The 15,517-nt window shown below is 34.2% G+C and overlaps 1 protein-coding gene across 2 annotated transcripts; it reads left to right on the top strand.

The window, feature by feature from the left end:
• Positions 1 to 7,784: 7,784 nt before the first annotated feature.
• Positions 7,785 to 11,702, top strand: LOC111394337 (putative pentatricopeptide repeat-containing protein At5g06400, mitochondrial). Of its 2 annotated transcripts, XM_023020101.1 has the most exons (3): positions 7,785 to 7,833; positions 8,205 to 9,523; positions 10,534 to 11,702. In XM_023020101.1, the coding sequence occupies exons 2-3, from the start codon at positions 8,414 to 8,416 to the stop codon at positions 11,584 to 11,586; spliced, it is 2,163 nt and encodes a 720-aa protein (XP_022875869.1). In that variant the 5' UTR covers positions 7,785 to 7,833; positions 8,205 to 8,413; the 3' UTR covers positions 11,587 to 11,702. The 2 variants fall into 2 exon arrangements, with proteins under 2 accessions (XP_022875869.1, XP_022875868.1); XM_023020100.1 differs by lacking the exon at positions 7,785 to 7,833 and having other exon boundaries at positions 7,920 to 9,523.
• Positions 11,703 to 15,517: the final 3,815 nt, after the last annotated feature.

The following is a 15,517-nucleotide window of genomic DNA, read 5'->3' as shown; positions in this document are numbered from 1 at the left end:
ATTTCTCTTGAATTGAACTTTAGAGTTTTTTTCTTTAAACTAAGCGGGTCGGATTGGGTCGAGTCGGGCGATTTTAATGTTTTCGCAACATTTATTGAACGTTGCAAAAAGTTCAGAAGATTTTACTTTTTGCGACTTTTCGCAACGTTCAATAAAGATTGTGAAAGGTGCACTTTTTGCAACGGCCAACGAACGTAGCAAAAAGTGAGTTTTAGCAACGTTCATTAAATGTTGCTATAAAATTAACATTTCGCACCATTTAACAAATGTTGCAAAAACTGAAACTTTTCACAATATTTAATAAATGTTGCGAAAGTCGACATTAGCAACATCTATTTACAAAATGTTGCCAAAGCTCAATTTTGTTAATTAATAGCAACATTCGCTTATTAAAATGTTGCGGTAAGCCCCTTTAGCAATACTTAACTACCAAGTGTTGCCTTTTATGTGTCGCAAATGATGATTTTTGTTGTAGTGTTTAATTGAAAACATCTCTCGATAGTTATCAAATATATTCCCCTCATGTGACCTTCTTATCTTTCGATGAAAGATGCGAACATGATAAATGTATTAAACGAGCTAAAAATCATATGAAGTATAGAGGTATATCTCTATCATTTATCGAGCCTCACAATATTTATTACTACGTGCTAATGATTTTATTATCTCTCTTGATGACAATAAAATACACAAACAATTCAATTATTGACCAAATAATTGAAAAGAAAATTAAATCATAATAAACATTCAAACAATTAAACAAATTAAAGTCAATTTAATTATTCAAACCAAAAAAGTCGTAATAATTATTCATCACATTCTAGCAAACTAAAAATTTAGCCAATCATATTGTCGAAATTAAGCACAAAAAAGATAAAAAAAACATCACCAAAAATTGACGAAACGTGACTAATTACAACCCAATTGTTGATAAATTATTGAACAAAGATTGAAAATTAATTCCACTTTCCAAAGCTGCCACCACTTTTGTGAATGTCTTCTTCTTCTTTTTTTGGGTTTGCGTGTTTATACATAATCAATTCAAGTACTGGCGACTTTTTGCATGCATCAAACAACAGACAACCCTTTCTTTTTATCAAAATTGCTATTTGTACGTCACTTTTTTCACATCAATTTTCACACTCTTTTCATAAAGATGGGGTCCACGATTATTTTAATCGTGGACCCCACTCACTTACATGTGTGTGTTGTGAAAAAAAGGGTACGTATAGAATGGTTGTTTCTTTTTATAGCAGATTCAGCAGCCTTGTTTAGCACATTCAGCCGTGTTTTCTCATCAATTGTCGCCGAACAGTGATGCCATCTATTTGTAATTTTCACCAACAGCCAACCCTTTTTTTCCACTTTGCATGTTCTGCCGTCCTCTTCTACCTGTGAGATATATCAATGTATAATGTGGCCGCCTCCTTTTAATTCCTTCAGCTTGAGTAGATATATTAAAGGAAAAATTCAAAATTCAGTTATATTATTTACACCAATTCAAAAATCATGTAGATAGTTTGAAAATTCAAAATTCAAGTATATATTTAATTAATTAAAAAATTTATTAAATAAATATAATAAAGTCACAATTATACGATTAATGGTCACAAATTCATAATTATAAGTCACAAATTTATTTACTGGTCACATATTATCAAATTAATTAGACACAGATTATTTCATGGTCACAAATCATAAATTTTGTAAGTCACGAATTTTTTCAAAGTCATGGATCATTCAAATTACAGTCACAGTTTATCTATGGATCACAAATTTTTAAATTTATTGGTCACGGATTATTTTTTTAGCCACATATTATCGAATTTTAAGGTCATAGATTAATAATTAGTCCAAATAATTTATCACATGCACCAAACATCCCCACCATCGGTCCCAATCCATCATCAATCTCACACAACCACTGCTTGCACCACACCATCGCAACCTCACCACCACTGCAGCCCAAAATTGGCACCACAATAACCACGGCAACCTCATCGCCAAAGCCAGCACCACTACCACTAGCAAAACACAAAATCAAAACTACTCTACAACCACCACAAAATCAAATTTTTGGCAACGCACAACTCATCACACCCACAGCGCATACCTCCACCAAAATCACATCCAACCACACAGGCAATGCATACCACCACGATGCATCCAACCACTGCACATTAGCAGCGCCACCATGCCGCCAACACCATAGCACCTACAGTGCACACATCCACCATCACCACATCCAACCAACTACCATCTAACAACACAACCTTAGCACCACCACCATAGATCACAGCACACCATCACTGCACACTACGACCGCACCCAATAGCAGCACACAACTTGATTCACTTTCATCAATTGACCTTAGCAAACACGAACACTGCCTACTAAATTCCACCATTTCTTTCGATCACCACCACCATGACTATCACACATCACTACTGCCACCACCACAACCGCCTGCTCAAACACCATCCACCACCTCCACTTGCAACTCTAATAACCACCGCATAACCACAACCACTGCCTGCTAAAGTCCACAATTTCTTCCAATGCTACAGCACCCATAGAAACCATCCAACCTCAATCAAACCACAGCGCAAAAAATCCTTAAAACCACCGTACCAGCACACCAACTAGAAAAACAGATGCAAAAAATGAGGGGAGAGAGAGACGACGAGCTTCGTGATGGGCCATCCCCACACCAACTCTAATCAACCGCACGTCACTGCTTACGATGGTAAGGTGCTGGGGCATCACGCACGATGGTCGGTGGTCGATTCTTTGCCCGTCACTGACACACACGAGCTTCGTGAAGAGTCACCGGAGCTTCTCTCAGATCGACACATGTCGCGGCATTGGCGCTTGTTGTGGCATCGAGTTCGTCTTGCACCGACGCTAGTCATGACATTAGAATTTGTCCCGGTCAGATTTAGCAAAGCCAATCCCGATAGAGAGAAGGTAGAGAGAAAGGGGATAGAGTAGAGAGAGAATGGAGTGAATTAGGGTTTGGAATTGAATTAATTGATTAATAAAATATTCAATTAATACCTGATTTTTTATTAAATAAATTTCACACCTGTACTTTAAATTTGAAACTTCAAATACCTTGTTTTAATTGTAGTGTGAATATAGCCCCTGTTTGACCTCCATTTTCTAAAAATGTAAATGGATGGAATAGTATTTTTTTTAAAAATGAGTAGTTGAAAAAGAAAAAAAAATTTCGATTTACATGTAACATTATTTTATAGAAGATTGTGTGGTTGAAAATATGAGAGAGAAAAATAAAATGCTATGTAATGAAATTAATGGGAGCCAAACGAGGGCATAATGTGGTGTAATAAGTAAATTTTGTGGTGGTAATTTACTGTTGATTAAACTTACTCAACATTAAGTACCAAAGTCTATGATTGGACTTTGGGTTAGATTTCCTTGATTAAAATAATATTTTTTTGTTTATTTTAATAATTTTAAAATTTATTTATTTGCTGGTCACACTAGACAGTAATATTACTATTGGGCCGTTATTGACAACCCGAGACAATTAAGACTTTTGTAGTTATATAACTACATATATGCTATTTGGAAATATATATCGAAAAATGAAATATCATTTTTATATGCTGTGATTCTTCATACTTGATAATTTTTTAATTTTTTTTTTAGGGTTCTATTGAGAGTTCTAAAATCATTTGTGATAAGCTATGACAAGTGATTTCACTTTAAAATATCATGCTGCTACGAGACTCGATCAGTCAATAAATTTTACTTATTGCATTTTACTAATCTGCAAATTATCTCAACTAATTATTTTCCAACAAAATCTTCGATAAAAAACCTGAAATATAACTATTGGAAGGAATTTTTTTGTAGTCATTCTGTGTAACCAAAGACACAACTGTTAAATCATCTTCAAGTTCAAATAATCAACTACTAAACAAGGGAAAAATATGAATTTATTTTTTTATTTTTTAATATCAAGAACATACCTGAGCATCAATTATATGGCAAATAAGAGAACCACCATCAATTGAAGCACATTTTGTTCTTTGGCGCTCTAGAAACATATAGAATTTCGTCAACTAGTTTTATAGAAAGTGAAACGATCTTATAATATCCTATTTCTAGTTCCAATATCAATATTTGACAATTTCAACGGTGATGACGGCCTCTTCCTTCTTCGGCTCCTTCAACGACGGCGAGAGCCCGACGAATTTGTAGAGATAAATTCAATGTGTCTCTTCTCTTCTTCTCAAGTCTCTAACCCTAGCAAAAAGAATCTTTTTTTAGGGGTTGTGGGCTTAAATGTTCTATAAAGGACTTCAAGGCCAAGGCCAATAGGTGATATAGTTCAGGCATGTTCCAACCCAAATACAGTGCAATGTAAAAGAGAAAATATGTCACACACTTATTTTTTAATAAATATTTGAAATATACTAACAATTATTGTTTTTGTCTTTTTGGGCACCATCATATTTTGAATTGCTTATTCAATTTTGAGAAATAACATTAATGGAGAGCATGAAATAGGTTGAATTCAAAACTGACTAGTTAGAGAATGTGGTTTATGGTCTATTTTTCTAAGGAAATATAAGTAAACATATTTCATATGTTATCTAGTATTTTTTATTTTAATAATATAACATAGTAAATTATGATTTTTTTTAATTTTTATTTTGAAATAATGCAGATACGAAATTTTTTTAATGTAAAGGGGAAAATTTATGTTAAAGTCAAGTCCAAAAGTTCATTTTAATATAATGTTCAATTGTATTTCCAATGATTACTTATTCATTTAATTCACATTCAAGTAATGCAAATAACTCCAAAGAATAATGCTATTTGCAGTCGTCCTATACGGCTTACACGTAGCATGTGATTATTTGGTTTATTTAAAAACATAATGCGCAAATGATTGTTTTTACTGTCTTAAAGAAAATTTTGGAAATAAATCATAATTATGATCAATTTATTTTAATTTGGGAATAAGAATGCGATGAAAAACATTTGAAATATAAATGTATAGTATATAAAGGTTATGGACCTTTTCATATAGTCTAAATATTAAAAAAATTGGTGTGAACATATTTAGCCCCAACAAAAAATAATTAATAATAAGGTATGATAAAAAATGCATCTAATAGGCTGAATCTTAACACATTTAATTTAGGGAAAGTTTCATAAGTAATATGACATATTTCAAAATTAAGAAAACAAGTTTCAAACTTTAAAAATTATATTTTTATTAAAATTTAATTATGAATTAATTTATTAATTAAATATATTTAAGTCACATATCTATTCAATTTGGTCACAAATTAACAATTTAATTAATCACTTATTATTTGTTGGTCACAAATAAGAAATTTTATGTCACAAATTATTTTACGATCACAATTCAAAAATTTTGTAGGTCACAGTTTGTTCATCGATCGCAAATCAAAAAAAATTAATTAGTCACGGATTAATTTTTAGTCACAACTTATCAAATTATTGGTCACAACTTGTTTTCCTATCACAAATAAAAAATTTTATAGGTCACATATTATTTTTCGATTACGAATAAAATAATTCATAGGTCACAAATCACAAATATTATATTTCAAAACTTATTAGGCAGTCACAAATTATTAATTTTTTATGTCACAATTTATCTTTTTCATTGGTCACATATTGTTTATTGGTCACAGATTAACCAATTCACTGGTCACAATCAACCAAATAATCTATGACCACCAACACTTACGACCACCACTTTAACGCTATCTCCAACAGCACCACCATCACCTCCAAAATCACGACCACATTGGCCACAACTTTCAATCCACCAATAAAATCATCACAAACACCCACGTCCAAAACTGCCACCACATAAACACCATCTAAAATTGCCAACACATAAACACCACCCGACACCGCTACCTCACAAACACCATCACCATCACCATCACCACCACACAACACCACACAAAACACCATCAACACACCCAATTTCAAAGCCTATATTAGTAGTTGTGACCAACAAAACCGTCGCCCAAACCACCAACTAAAACAATGCCACCACCACAACCACCATCAAACCCTCAGATATGGCGTTCTAAACATCTATTTAATTAATTTTCGGCAAGGGTTCCGACAAGAATGGGGTTGACGCTGTTGTCAGATTTGGGGACGTAGATCGCGATCCGATGCGCGCACCTTATGCAGTGGTTCCTCTCTTTCAATTGTGAATGTCTCGCTAGAACACGTGCGGGGCTTATTCTTTGGGAAGCAAAAACGGCAACAATGGTTGATCGAGGAAGAAGAATTGCAGCGGCCAGATAAAGGCAAAAACGTAGCTTCTTGCTGCAGCGGCAGGAGAATGGCAAAATGAGGCGTCTTCACAGCAGTGGCAAGAGGGCTGCGTTGTCAACGGAGAAGAGAAATTGTGGGGTAGAGAGAGAGATGAGCAAGGGAGAGGGAAGCGATGGGTAGTGACGGCAGGATAGTGGGTGTAGGGTTTTTATTTTTTTGGTAATTAGTTTATTTAAATAATTAAAAAAAATCTGATTTATGAAATATAAAACTTCCTACTTGATTTAGGAATTTTGAATACTTAAACAATAGTTTTGTGTAATTTCCACTATTAATTAGGCAAGTTAGGTAGTTTTTGCCTTTATTTTTTTCATGAATTTTTCTATAATTAAAAATATTTAAAATTACTTAATGATTAAGTATAATTTTCATTTAGTAATTAAACACATAAATAGTTTAACAAAATTTACCAAAGAAATTTTTGCCCATAAATAAGTAACAAAATATAAAAATTATATACTAATAGAAAATTTTGCCAAGAACAAAATATAAAATTAAAATATAATTCATAAGTTCATATTATTATAAAAATAGATAAATATTTTAACTTATTTGTGAGTACCTTATGAAAAATTAAAAATAGGAAGAGCGAAGAATAATTTTTAAAACCAATGACTTCCCTTGGGTAGTGTCAACATTCTCGTCGGTGATCTTTGACGAATATGTATAGGTGAGACATCAATATTTAGTCATTCAATATATTTAACTGTTAATCTCTAAAATAAACTCATCCAAACGAATGAAGTGACTTATTTGATTCACTGTATGCTGATGTGATGTAATTTGTACATGTTAGTTGTCCAACTTGATACTTTTTGTGAAAATTTATTTATTGGTCAACGATATCTATTTTGTATTTTTGTTTCAAGACAAAATTAAAAAAAATGAAATACGAAGTTAAAATTTAACAATAAATCACGAATAAAAACAAGAAATAAGTAATTAACTAGTTGAAATTAACACAAAAACAACCAAATACACTAAAAGAACTAAATTAAGTCCCAAAATTAATATCGTCACAACGTCTATACAAAGGATTACGTATGGGAAATATTGAAACCGTACTTTCCAGTAAATGACGAAGAAAAATAAAGAACAATATGAATACACTATATTTGATGGCTTAAAATCCTACTTCTCGAGAGAGAAAAAAATGAAAAACTAAACAATAATCACAAATTACAATTTTCGAAACTAAACGCAAATGCTCGACTCAATAAAATTAAACATTACAATTAAATAATTTCATCAACTATGTAACTTTATCAGATGTAGATTTATCTTCATATACCAAGTACGGTACAAGAGAGAATCGACTAACTACGTTTTTTTCGCGATGAAACGAGAATAGCTATTAAAAATTAAAAACGGTTCGTGCCAAGAAAACTCAGAACCCGGTCCAGTTTTAAAACGGTTCTATTAGGGTTTCATCCCACTGGATTTCCTTTTACCATTCTCTCTCTTTATTTGCAGGTAAATCTCTCTCTCGCACTTGTTCGCACAGAGATTAGTTTTACTTTTGTCATTATTTATTTATTTATTATTTATTATTTATTATTTTTTTTGTGAATGTGATTTTTTAATTTGTTCGAAATTTCGATGATAGTTGGTTTTATGCTGTTTTAACATCCCAGTTTGCAAAATATGAGTAATTTCCATCTTAGATTTCTGGGTATTGTCTAAAATTCAATTGCTGTTAACTTACATAGTGGGCTCTTTGTTTAATCAAGAATGACGGCGTCTATTAACGAAATTGCTAGCATTTCCATTTGTGTTTCATGTTCTAATAAATTTTTTTCAAGAAATGGTTTTGAATTAGTTCATAATTTCCTTTTCATTTCCAGGTTAAGGCAGTTTTAGGGGGTATAGAATGAGATGTGTAGTTCTCTGAATTTTGTATCAAAGTGGTAGAAAGGATCTGCAGATCAGTGTTATCTGTAGTTTAATCTGCTATTTTTTGAAGCCTTTGCTGAAGTGACTTGGATTTAGCTTGTAAAACCTGAATTTAGCTGTTGCTGCGGGTCCACTATAGCACGTATACATAGAGATAGACATGAATCTGAGGCACTTCTTTTCAAGACAGACTATCAATAATATATCAAAACTCAATGGTAGAGTGTTTCCTCGATCCCTTGGTTACCATAGACATTGTGCAATCATTGCCTCCCGCACATCCCCTTCGATTTGTTCACCAGAAAGTTGTGGTGGATTTTATATAGTCTGCAGCCCTAAATCAAATTCACATTTTGGTAGACTTTTTCACACTGCCCAACTAAATCACTCATATATTGATTTAGAAACTGAGTCAGATGATAATGCGACCACAAATGAGTTCCTGTCCAGGTTCGTTTGGAGAATGAGGCAGAAGCTTTCTGAAGCATATACTGACTGTGATAAGAAAACCATTGATGGGATGCTTTTGATTATTGTTCGAAAGGTTGTGTCAGAAATGGAAAGAGGTAGTTTTGAGCAGATGGTTGAGGCTTCTTCATCCGCACCTTCTCAGGATTTCAGTGAGGATCTTTGGAGAACAGTGTGGGAGGTTAGCCATGTGGTTTTGGAAGATATGGAGAAAGAAAGGAAGAAGGAGAAAATGAAGGGTTTTCTTCAGTCTGAGGAAGTTAAGGACATGTGCAGGTTTGCCGGTGAAGTTGGTATACGTGGGGATATGTTGAGAGAGCTCAGATTTAAATGGGCAAGGGAGAAGATGGAGGAAAGTGAGTTTTATCAGAGTTTGGAAAAGCTTCGAAAAATGGAATCCCAAACTGAAGCCCAACAAGAGCCACTAAAAACAGAATTCATGGGTGAAGTACGGGGTATGAAGGACAATAATAATGAGGCTGAAGAGAAGCCTAATGTTGTCGAGCTTCCCAAACGACATGGGAAGATTAAGTACAAGATTTATGGACTTGATTTGTCTGATCCTACATGGGCTGAGGCTGCTGATAAAATTCATGAGAGTGGAGAAGCTATTTGGCCTCAGGAGCCAAAGCAAATATCAGGGAAGTGCGAACTTGTTGATGATAAAATCCTCTCATTACAAGAGGATGATGATCCTGCTCCACTTTTAGCTGAATGGAAGGAGCTTCTTCAGCCCAGCAGGATTGACTGGATTAATCTTCTTGACAGATTGAAAGAACAGAGATCTCGTGTATACTTTAAGGTACACCACTTCACCCAATTCCCATCTAAATTCTTGTCAAATATATATTTGCACCGTAGAAGAGATTTTCTTTTGATCTTTTATTCAGCAGTTTTCCCTATACTTGCATGATTATGTAATGTTAGTTTGGCGCAACATTGTCTGTATTCTGGTTTTCCCTGTTATTTAGCATAATTTTTTAATCTGGGTTTATAGTGTTAGTTTGATTCAAATATACTATGGCATCTGCCTCCTTATTAAATAGCCAAGATATACCTGTGTTTTTTTTCATTGGTTGTGTTGAGATAAATTGTTAACCACTGAATTGACATCAAGTAATGAACAGATGAAAAACATGGATATTTGTTTATTCTTTTTTAACCATCCATATCACATAGAATTGCAAATTCCTTTGAGACACTATCACAGTTAAAGGACTTAAAATTTTATGCATGAAGTGTTGTATGATGTAAGCTAGAGTGGTAAAACAGAGACATTCAATCTCGGGAAGATAAAGTACGTAGATTATTCTCTCAAACCTATATGTCACCCCATTCTCCGTAAGGATGTTTATGTCCACTTGCAATCTGAAAACTGCCACCGTTGCATATGTGCTCTATGGTATTGAAGATATTTCTGATTGCTGTTGAAATATTTCAGGATTCTAAGGATCAAAGCGTTGTGCCATTGCTGACATTTGAATGGCACTAGATGAGCTGCGTGAATTAAAGAACTCAACTCATTAGCTACATAATTCTTATTATAAACACATTAGGAGATTAGAAACATGATTAGAAGATTGTTAGTTAATTGATAACATCTGGGAAAATTTAATGAAGTAATTTCTGTTAGCTAATTTTTTATTTCTGTGAACCTTTTCCTCAGCAATGAACACCATAAAATTGCAAACACTTTCTTTTTCCACTCCGACATCAAGTATTTTGTGGTCTTGATGCATGCAGTTACTTGTCAGAGGATAACTTTTCTGTGTTTCGATCCTGGCATGACCATTGTTCAATGATTTGTTTTAGATTGCAGAATTTCTACTCAGTGAAGAGTCCTTCCAGACCAACATACGTGACTATTCTAAACTGATCGATGGATGTGCTCGAGAAAATTGCTTAGAAGATGCTGAAAGAATTCTCAAGAAGATGAATGAAAATGGTATTCTACCTGATATTCTAACATCAACTATTATGGTAAGCATGTACAGTAAATCGGGAAATCTTGATCGAGCAAAAGAAGCATTTGAAAACTTGAGGAGTCATGGATTCCAACCAGACATGAAGGTGTACATTTCTATGATCATGGCCTATGTAAATGCCGGGCAACCAAAGATGGGCGAGTCATTGATGAGAGAAATGGAAGCAAGGGACATGAAACCCACAAAGGAGATATTTATGGCCTTGCTTCAATCCTTTGCCCAGCGTGTTGATGTTAACGGAGCCCTACGAATTTCTTCCACCATGCAGTTTGCTGGTTTCCAACCAAGTTTGGAATCCTGTACGTTACTCGTCGAGACCTTTGGTCAAGATGGTGATCCTGATCAGGCTCGGCATAATTTTGATTACATGATGAAACTGGGGCACAAACCGGATGACAGATGCACTGCTAGCATGATTGCAGCTTATGGAAAGAAGAATTTTTTGGATAAAGCTTTAGATCTTCTACTCGAGCTCGAGAAGGACGGTTTCGAGCCTGGAATTGCTACTTATACAGTTCTGGTTGACTGGTTGGCCAAATTGCTGCTAGTCGATGAAGCAGAACAGATATTGGATAAGATTGCAATGCAAGGGGAGGCGGCTCCACTCCAGGTGCATATAAGCCTTTGTGACATGTATTCGAGGGCTGGGTCTGAGAGGAAGGCTCTTCAAGCTTTGGGAGTTCTGGAGTCGAAGAAGGATCAATTGAGGCCCAAAGAATTCGAGAGGGTTATAAATTCACTTTTAGCTGGTGGATTTTTACAAGATGCTCGAAGGATTCAAGGGTTGATGGAAGCTCAGGGGTTCCAAGCATCTGAGCCACTGAAGATCGCTTTGATGGCATCTCAGGCCGTTGGTCGTAAGAGACGAACGATCAGATAGTATAGTTTGCTTATCTTTGGCCTTTGGTCGTAAACCATATTCTTAAGCTCTAGATTTGTCCTCAACCTTCCTAATATATTTGGTCTACGGTGTTTCTTCTGATCGTAATCATGCTATTCATCCTACCATTCTGAGAAGTGAGAACCATCCCAAGAAGATCAGTTGTGTTAGTTTAAACTTTAAAGTAGGAAGTTACTGATTTGCTTTAAATTAAAGTGGAAATTACCCAAAACCATAGTCTAAGTATTCAAAATTTCCAAATCAGGTAAGAAGTTTTATATTTCATAAATCAGATTTTTTTATTAATTATTTAAATAAACTAATTATCAAAAAAATAAAAACCTTACCCCCACTACCCAGCTGTCACTACCCATCCCTTTCCTCTACTTTGCTCGTCTCTCTCTCTCTCTCTCTCTCTCTCCCCCTCAATTTCTCTTCTCTGGTGACAACGCAGCCCTCTCGCCATTGTTGTGAAGACGCCTCATTTTGTCATTCTTCGGCCGCTGCAGCAGGAAGCTGTGTTGTTCAGCCGTTGCAATTCTTCTTCCTTGATCAACCATTGTTGCCATTTTTGCTTCCCAAAGAGTAAACCCTTGGCGTGTTCCGACGAGACATTCACAATCGAAAGAAAGGAACCACTGCATGAGGTGCACACATCGGGATCGCGATCTCCCAAATCTGACAGCAGTGTTGACCCCATTCTTGCAAGCACCCTTGCCGCAAATTAATTAAATAGATGTTTAAAACGTCATATCTGAGGGTTTGTCGGTGGTTGTGGTGGTGGCGTTGATGTTGTTGGTAGTTTGGGTGACGGTTTTGTTGGTTACAGCCACTGGTATAGGTTCTGAAATTGGGTGTGTTGATGGTGTTTTGTGTGGTGGTGGTGGTGGTGTTTGTGAGGTGGCGATGTTGGGTGGTGTTTATGTGGTGGCGGTTTTGGGCGTGAGGGTTTGTGACGGTTTTATTGGTCGATTGAAAATTGTGGTCACTGTGGTCGTGGTTTTGGCGGTGATGGTGGTGGTGCTATTGGAGGCAACGTTGAAATGGTGGTCGTAAGTGTTGGTGGTGGTCACAGATTATTTGGTTGATTGTGATCAGTAAATTGGTTAATCTGTAACCAATGAAAAAGATAAATTATGACCAAGAGATAATATGTGACATAAAAAATTAATAATTTGTGACTGTCTAATAAGTTTTGAAATATAATATTTGTGATCTGTGACCTATGAATTTTTTTATTCATGATCGGAAAATAATATGTGACCTATAAAATTTTTGATTTGTGATCGGAAAATAATTTGTGACCAATAATTTGATAAGTTGAGACTAAAAATTAATCTGTAATTAATTAATATTTTGATTTGTGATCGATGAACAAATTATGACCTACAAAATTTTTGAATTGTGATCGTAAAATAATTTTAGACATAAAATTTCTTATTTGTGACAAAAAAATAATAAGTGATTAATTAAATTGTTAATTTGGGACTAAATTGTATAGATATGTGACATAAATATAATTAATTAATTAATTAAATCATAAATAAATTTTAATAAAAATCTGATTTTTGAAGTTTGAAATTTATTAAATTTGAAATATGTCATACTTAATCTCTTACTTATGAAATTTTCTCTAATTACTACTTGAGTTGGCTCAGCCCATCATCGTTATCTCCTTCAGGCTTCAGCGACTCTTCACAACCTAAATCTACCTCGAATACATACAATCATATCCTCTTTTTACGGTTGCTGATTTATCATTCAACCATTGAAGAGTGAAGATCTTTTGTTTGTCTTTAAGTTTCTTTAAACAATTCTGCTCATTTTGTTACTTATATAAAAAAGATCAAGATGGTAGAAGACAAACTTTCATTTTCGTTGCAAAGTATCAAGGGTGGAGGAATGTTAAATGGGGCAAGTCGTTCATTGACTTGCGTGACTCGGCTCATGCCGAAGGTGAACCGGTAGCACAAGTCAAAAAGATAAAATCATGATCATACAAGTTACCTTGTCTCGTTGTATAATCTGCATGGATAAATTTTGTAGTCATGTAGATTGCGTTAGGGTGCCATCAAATTAGGCACCCAAACTCCCAATTCAAATTAATTTTTTTTTTAAAATTTAATAAGCGGTCTATAAATAGGAGCGAGTGGTAAATCAATTTTCGTACATTTCATAATTTTTTACAACATCACTAATATACCACTCTAGTGACTTTTAATAGTAAAATTTGGTGACTACTATACAAAGTTCTTTTGTCTCCAAATATTTCTTCAATTCCAAATTTATTTTTATTATATATTTCAATCAATTGTAGTTTTTATTCTTATATTTTCTATAAAATTCATTATGGATTACATTAGATTCATAAACACCAACAAGAATGTTAACAATTCTTTGGTAGTTTCAATAATCCTGTCTATGGTTTTTTTCAAATCTGCTATATCCCAAATCGAAAATACTAATACCATCGAACCGAAAACCATTGAGTGTATCTCTACAAAGAAATATCTTGTTTATATTGGGTTTGTCAACAGTAGACATGTTAAGCTTCAACTTAGTAGAGACAAATAAAGACCTTTTGTGACAGTTCGTGTAGACAAGGCTCACAATCCAGAAACAAAGTGGAAAATGCTTGATAATATTTATAATCTATGCTGAGCAGTCATTATCCACACTAAAAAGCGTACACTTGACGAAAGCCCCTGTGTTTGCTGCGTTTTGCATAGTTTTCTGGGCAGTTGCTCAATTCATTACTATGTCGACTGCTTAAGCCAGTTGACGGAGGTGCCATCCATTTTGATCTTGAGGACAAGGTTGCTACATTTTTCATATTCGAGTTTGCTATCATCACCGAATTGAGATGTACGGACGAAGAAGCAGCGAGAGCCCGTATTCCGACAAACAAGAGGCTGCTGAATAATTATTTTAATGGGCACAAGACAGTGACACTGACGCAGTTAGAAGATGCATTCATGTACAAACATATTTTTGATCGAGGTACAAATATATTAGTAGAGGTACATATCTTAATGATGCTATAACTTTATACAGATTTAAAAAAGCACAAATTACTGATGATTTAAGAAGTTATAGCAGTGTCATTTTATTCACTTCTGTGATCTGTGGTCTGAGAAAATCTTGGATAATATATTTATGTTACAATTCATTACATTGATAAGTTTTGGTACATAGTATGTGATATTTGCAACGGATATAGATAATAGGTGGAATCTACGTGTCTCATGCTATAATTTTGTGTTAATTATGATACGACTATTACTAATTTTTATAAGGGTAGGCATTCAAATGGTTCTAATTATGATTTAAAATCTAAAGATCAATTAATTATTTTTGAGATAATAAAACTTTTGAAGGTTTTCTTCGATCCCTCAATGCGTGCATGGGTATGTACTATCCCCATTTCTCCTATTGTTCTAACTCTTTACTTTTTTAAAATTTTAAATTTTTTTAGTAAATATAGAGATTGTAAAATTTTTACAGCATTATTGCTGCCATGGAGATGAAATTTCGAAAATATTGGGAATATTTTTCCACATGGTTCCCTCTAGCTATGGTTATGGACCTTCGTATTAACTTACAGGTTATAAGGCCCTGTTTGATTTCTATTTTTCTTTTATTTTCAATCACACATTTTTTCATTAAAATAATATTCCACGTAAATAAAAAAAATTTCCGTATTTTTCAACCACACATTCTCCATCAATTTACTATTCCGAAACACATTTTTTTCATAAAAATGGGGCTCAAACACCCTTTAAATGTACTATCGAAAATATTTCTTCCCATTTAGCATTTAGGTCAAGTTTGGTATGGCTAAGGATGTGAACAAGCTGAGTCGAGTTGGTTCGCTAGCCGAAATTAGAGGCTCGGACTCGGCTCGAGTAAAATTAAGTTGAGTTTTTTTTTT

This window comes from Olea europaea, chromosome 5 (genome assembly GCF_002742605.1).
Source record: "Olea europaea var. sylvestris chromosome 5, O_europaea_v1, whole genome shotgun sequence".
In the NCBI taxonomy this organism is placed as follows: Eukaryota; Viridiplantae; Streptophyta; class Magnoliopsida; order Lamiales; family Oleaceae; genus Olea; species Olea europaea.
Note: the sequence above shows the minus strand (reverse complement) of the source record. Positions and strands in the feature narration are given on the sequence as shown.

What these genes read in the sequence shown, in the direction of transcription:
- LOC111394337 (XM_023020101.1), top strand. Translation starts at nt 8,414, where the DNA reads ATGAATCTGAGGCACTTCTTTTCAAGACAGACTATCAATAATATATCA. An exon ending in GATCTCGTGTATACTTTAAG is followed by an intron (nt 9,524 to 10,533) that starts GTACACCACTTC and finishes GATTTGTTTTAG; the next exon opens with ATTGCAGAATTTCTACTCAG.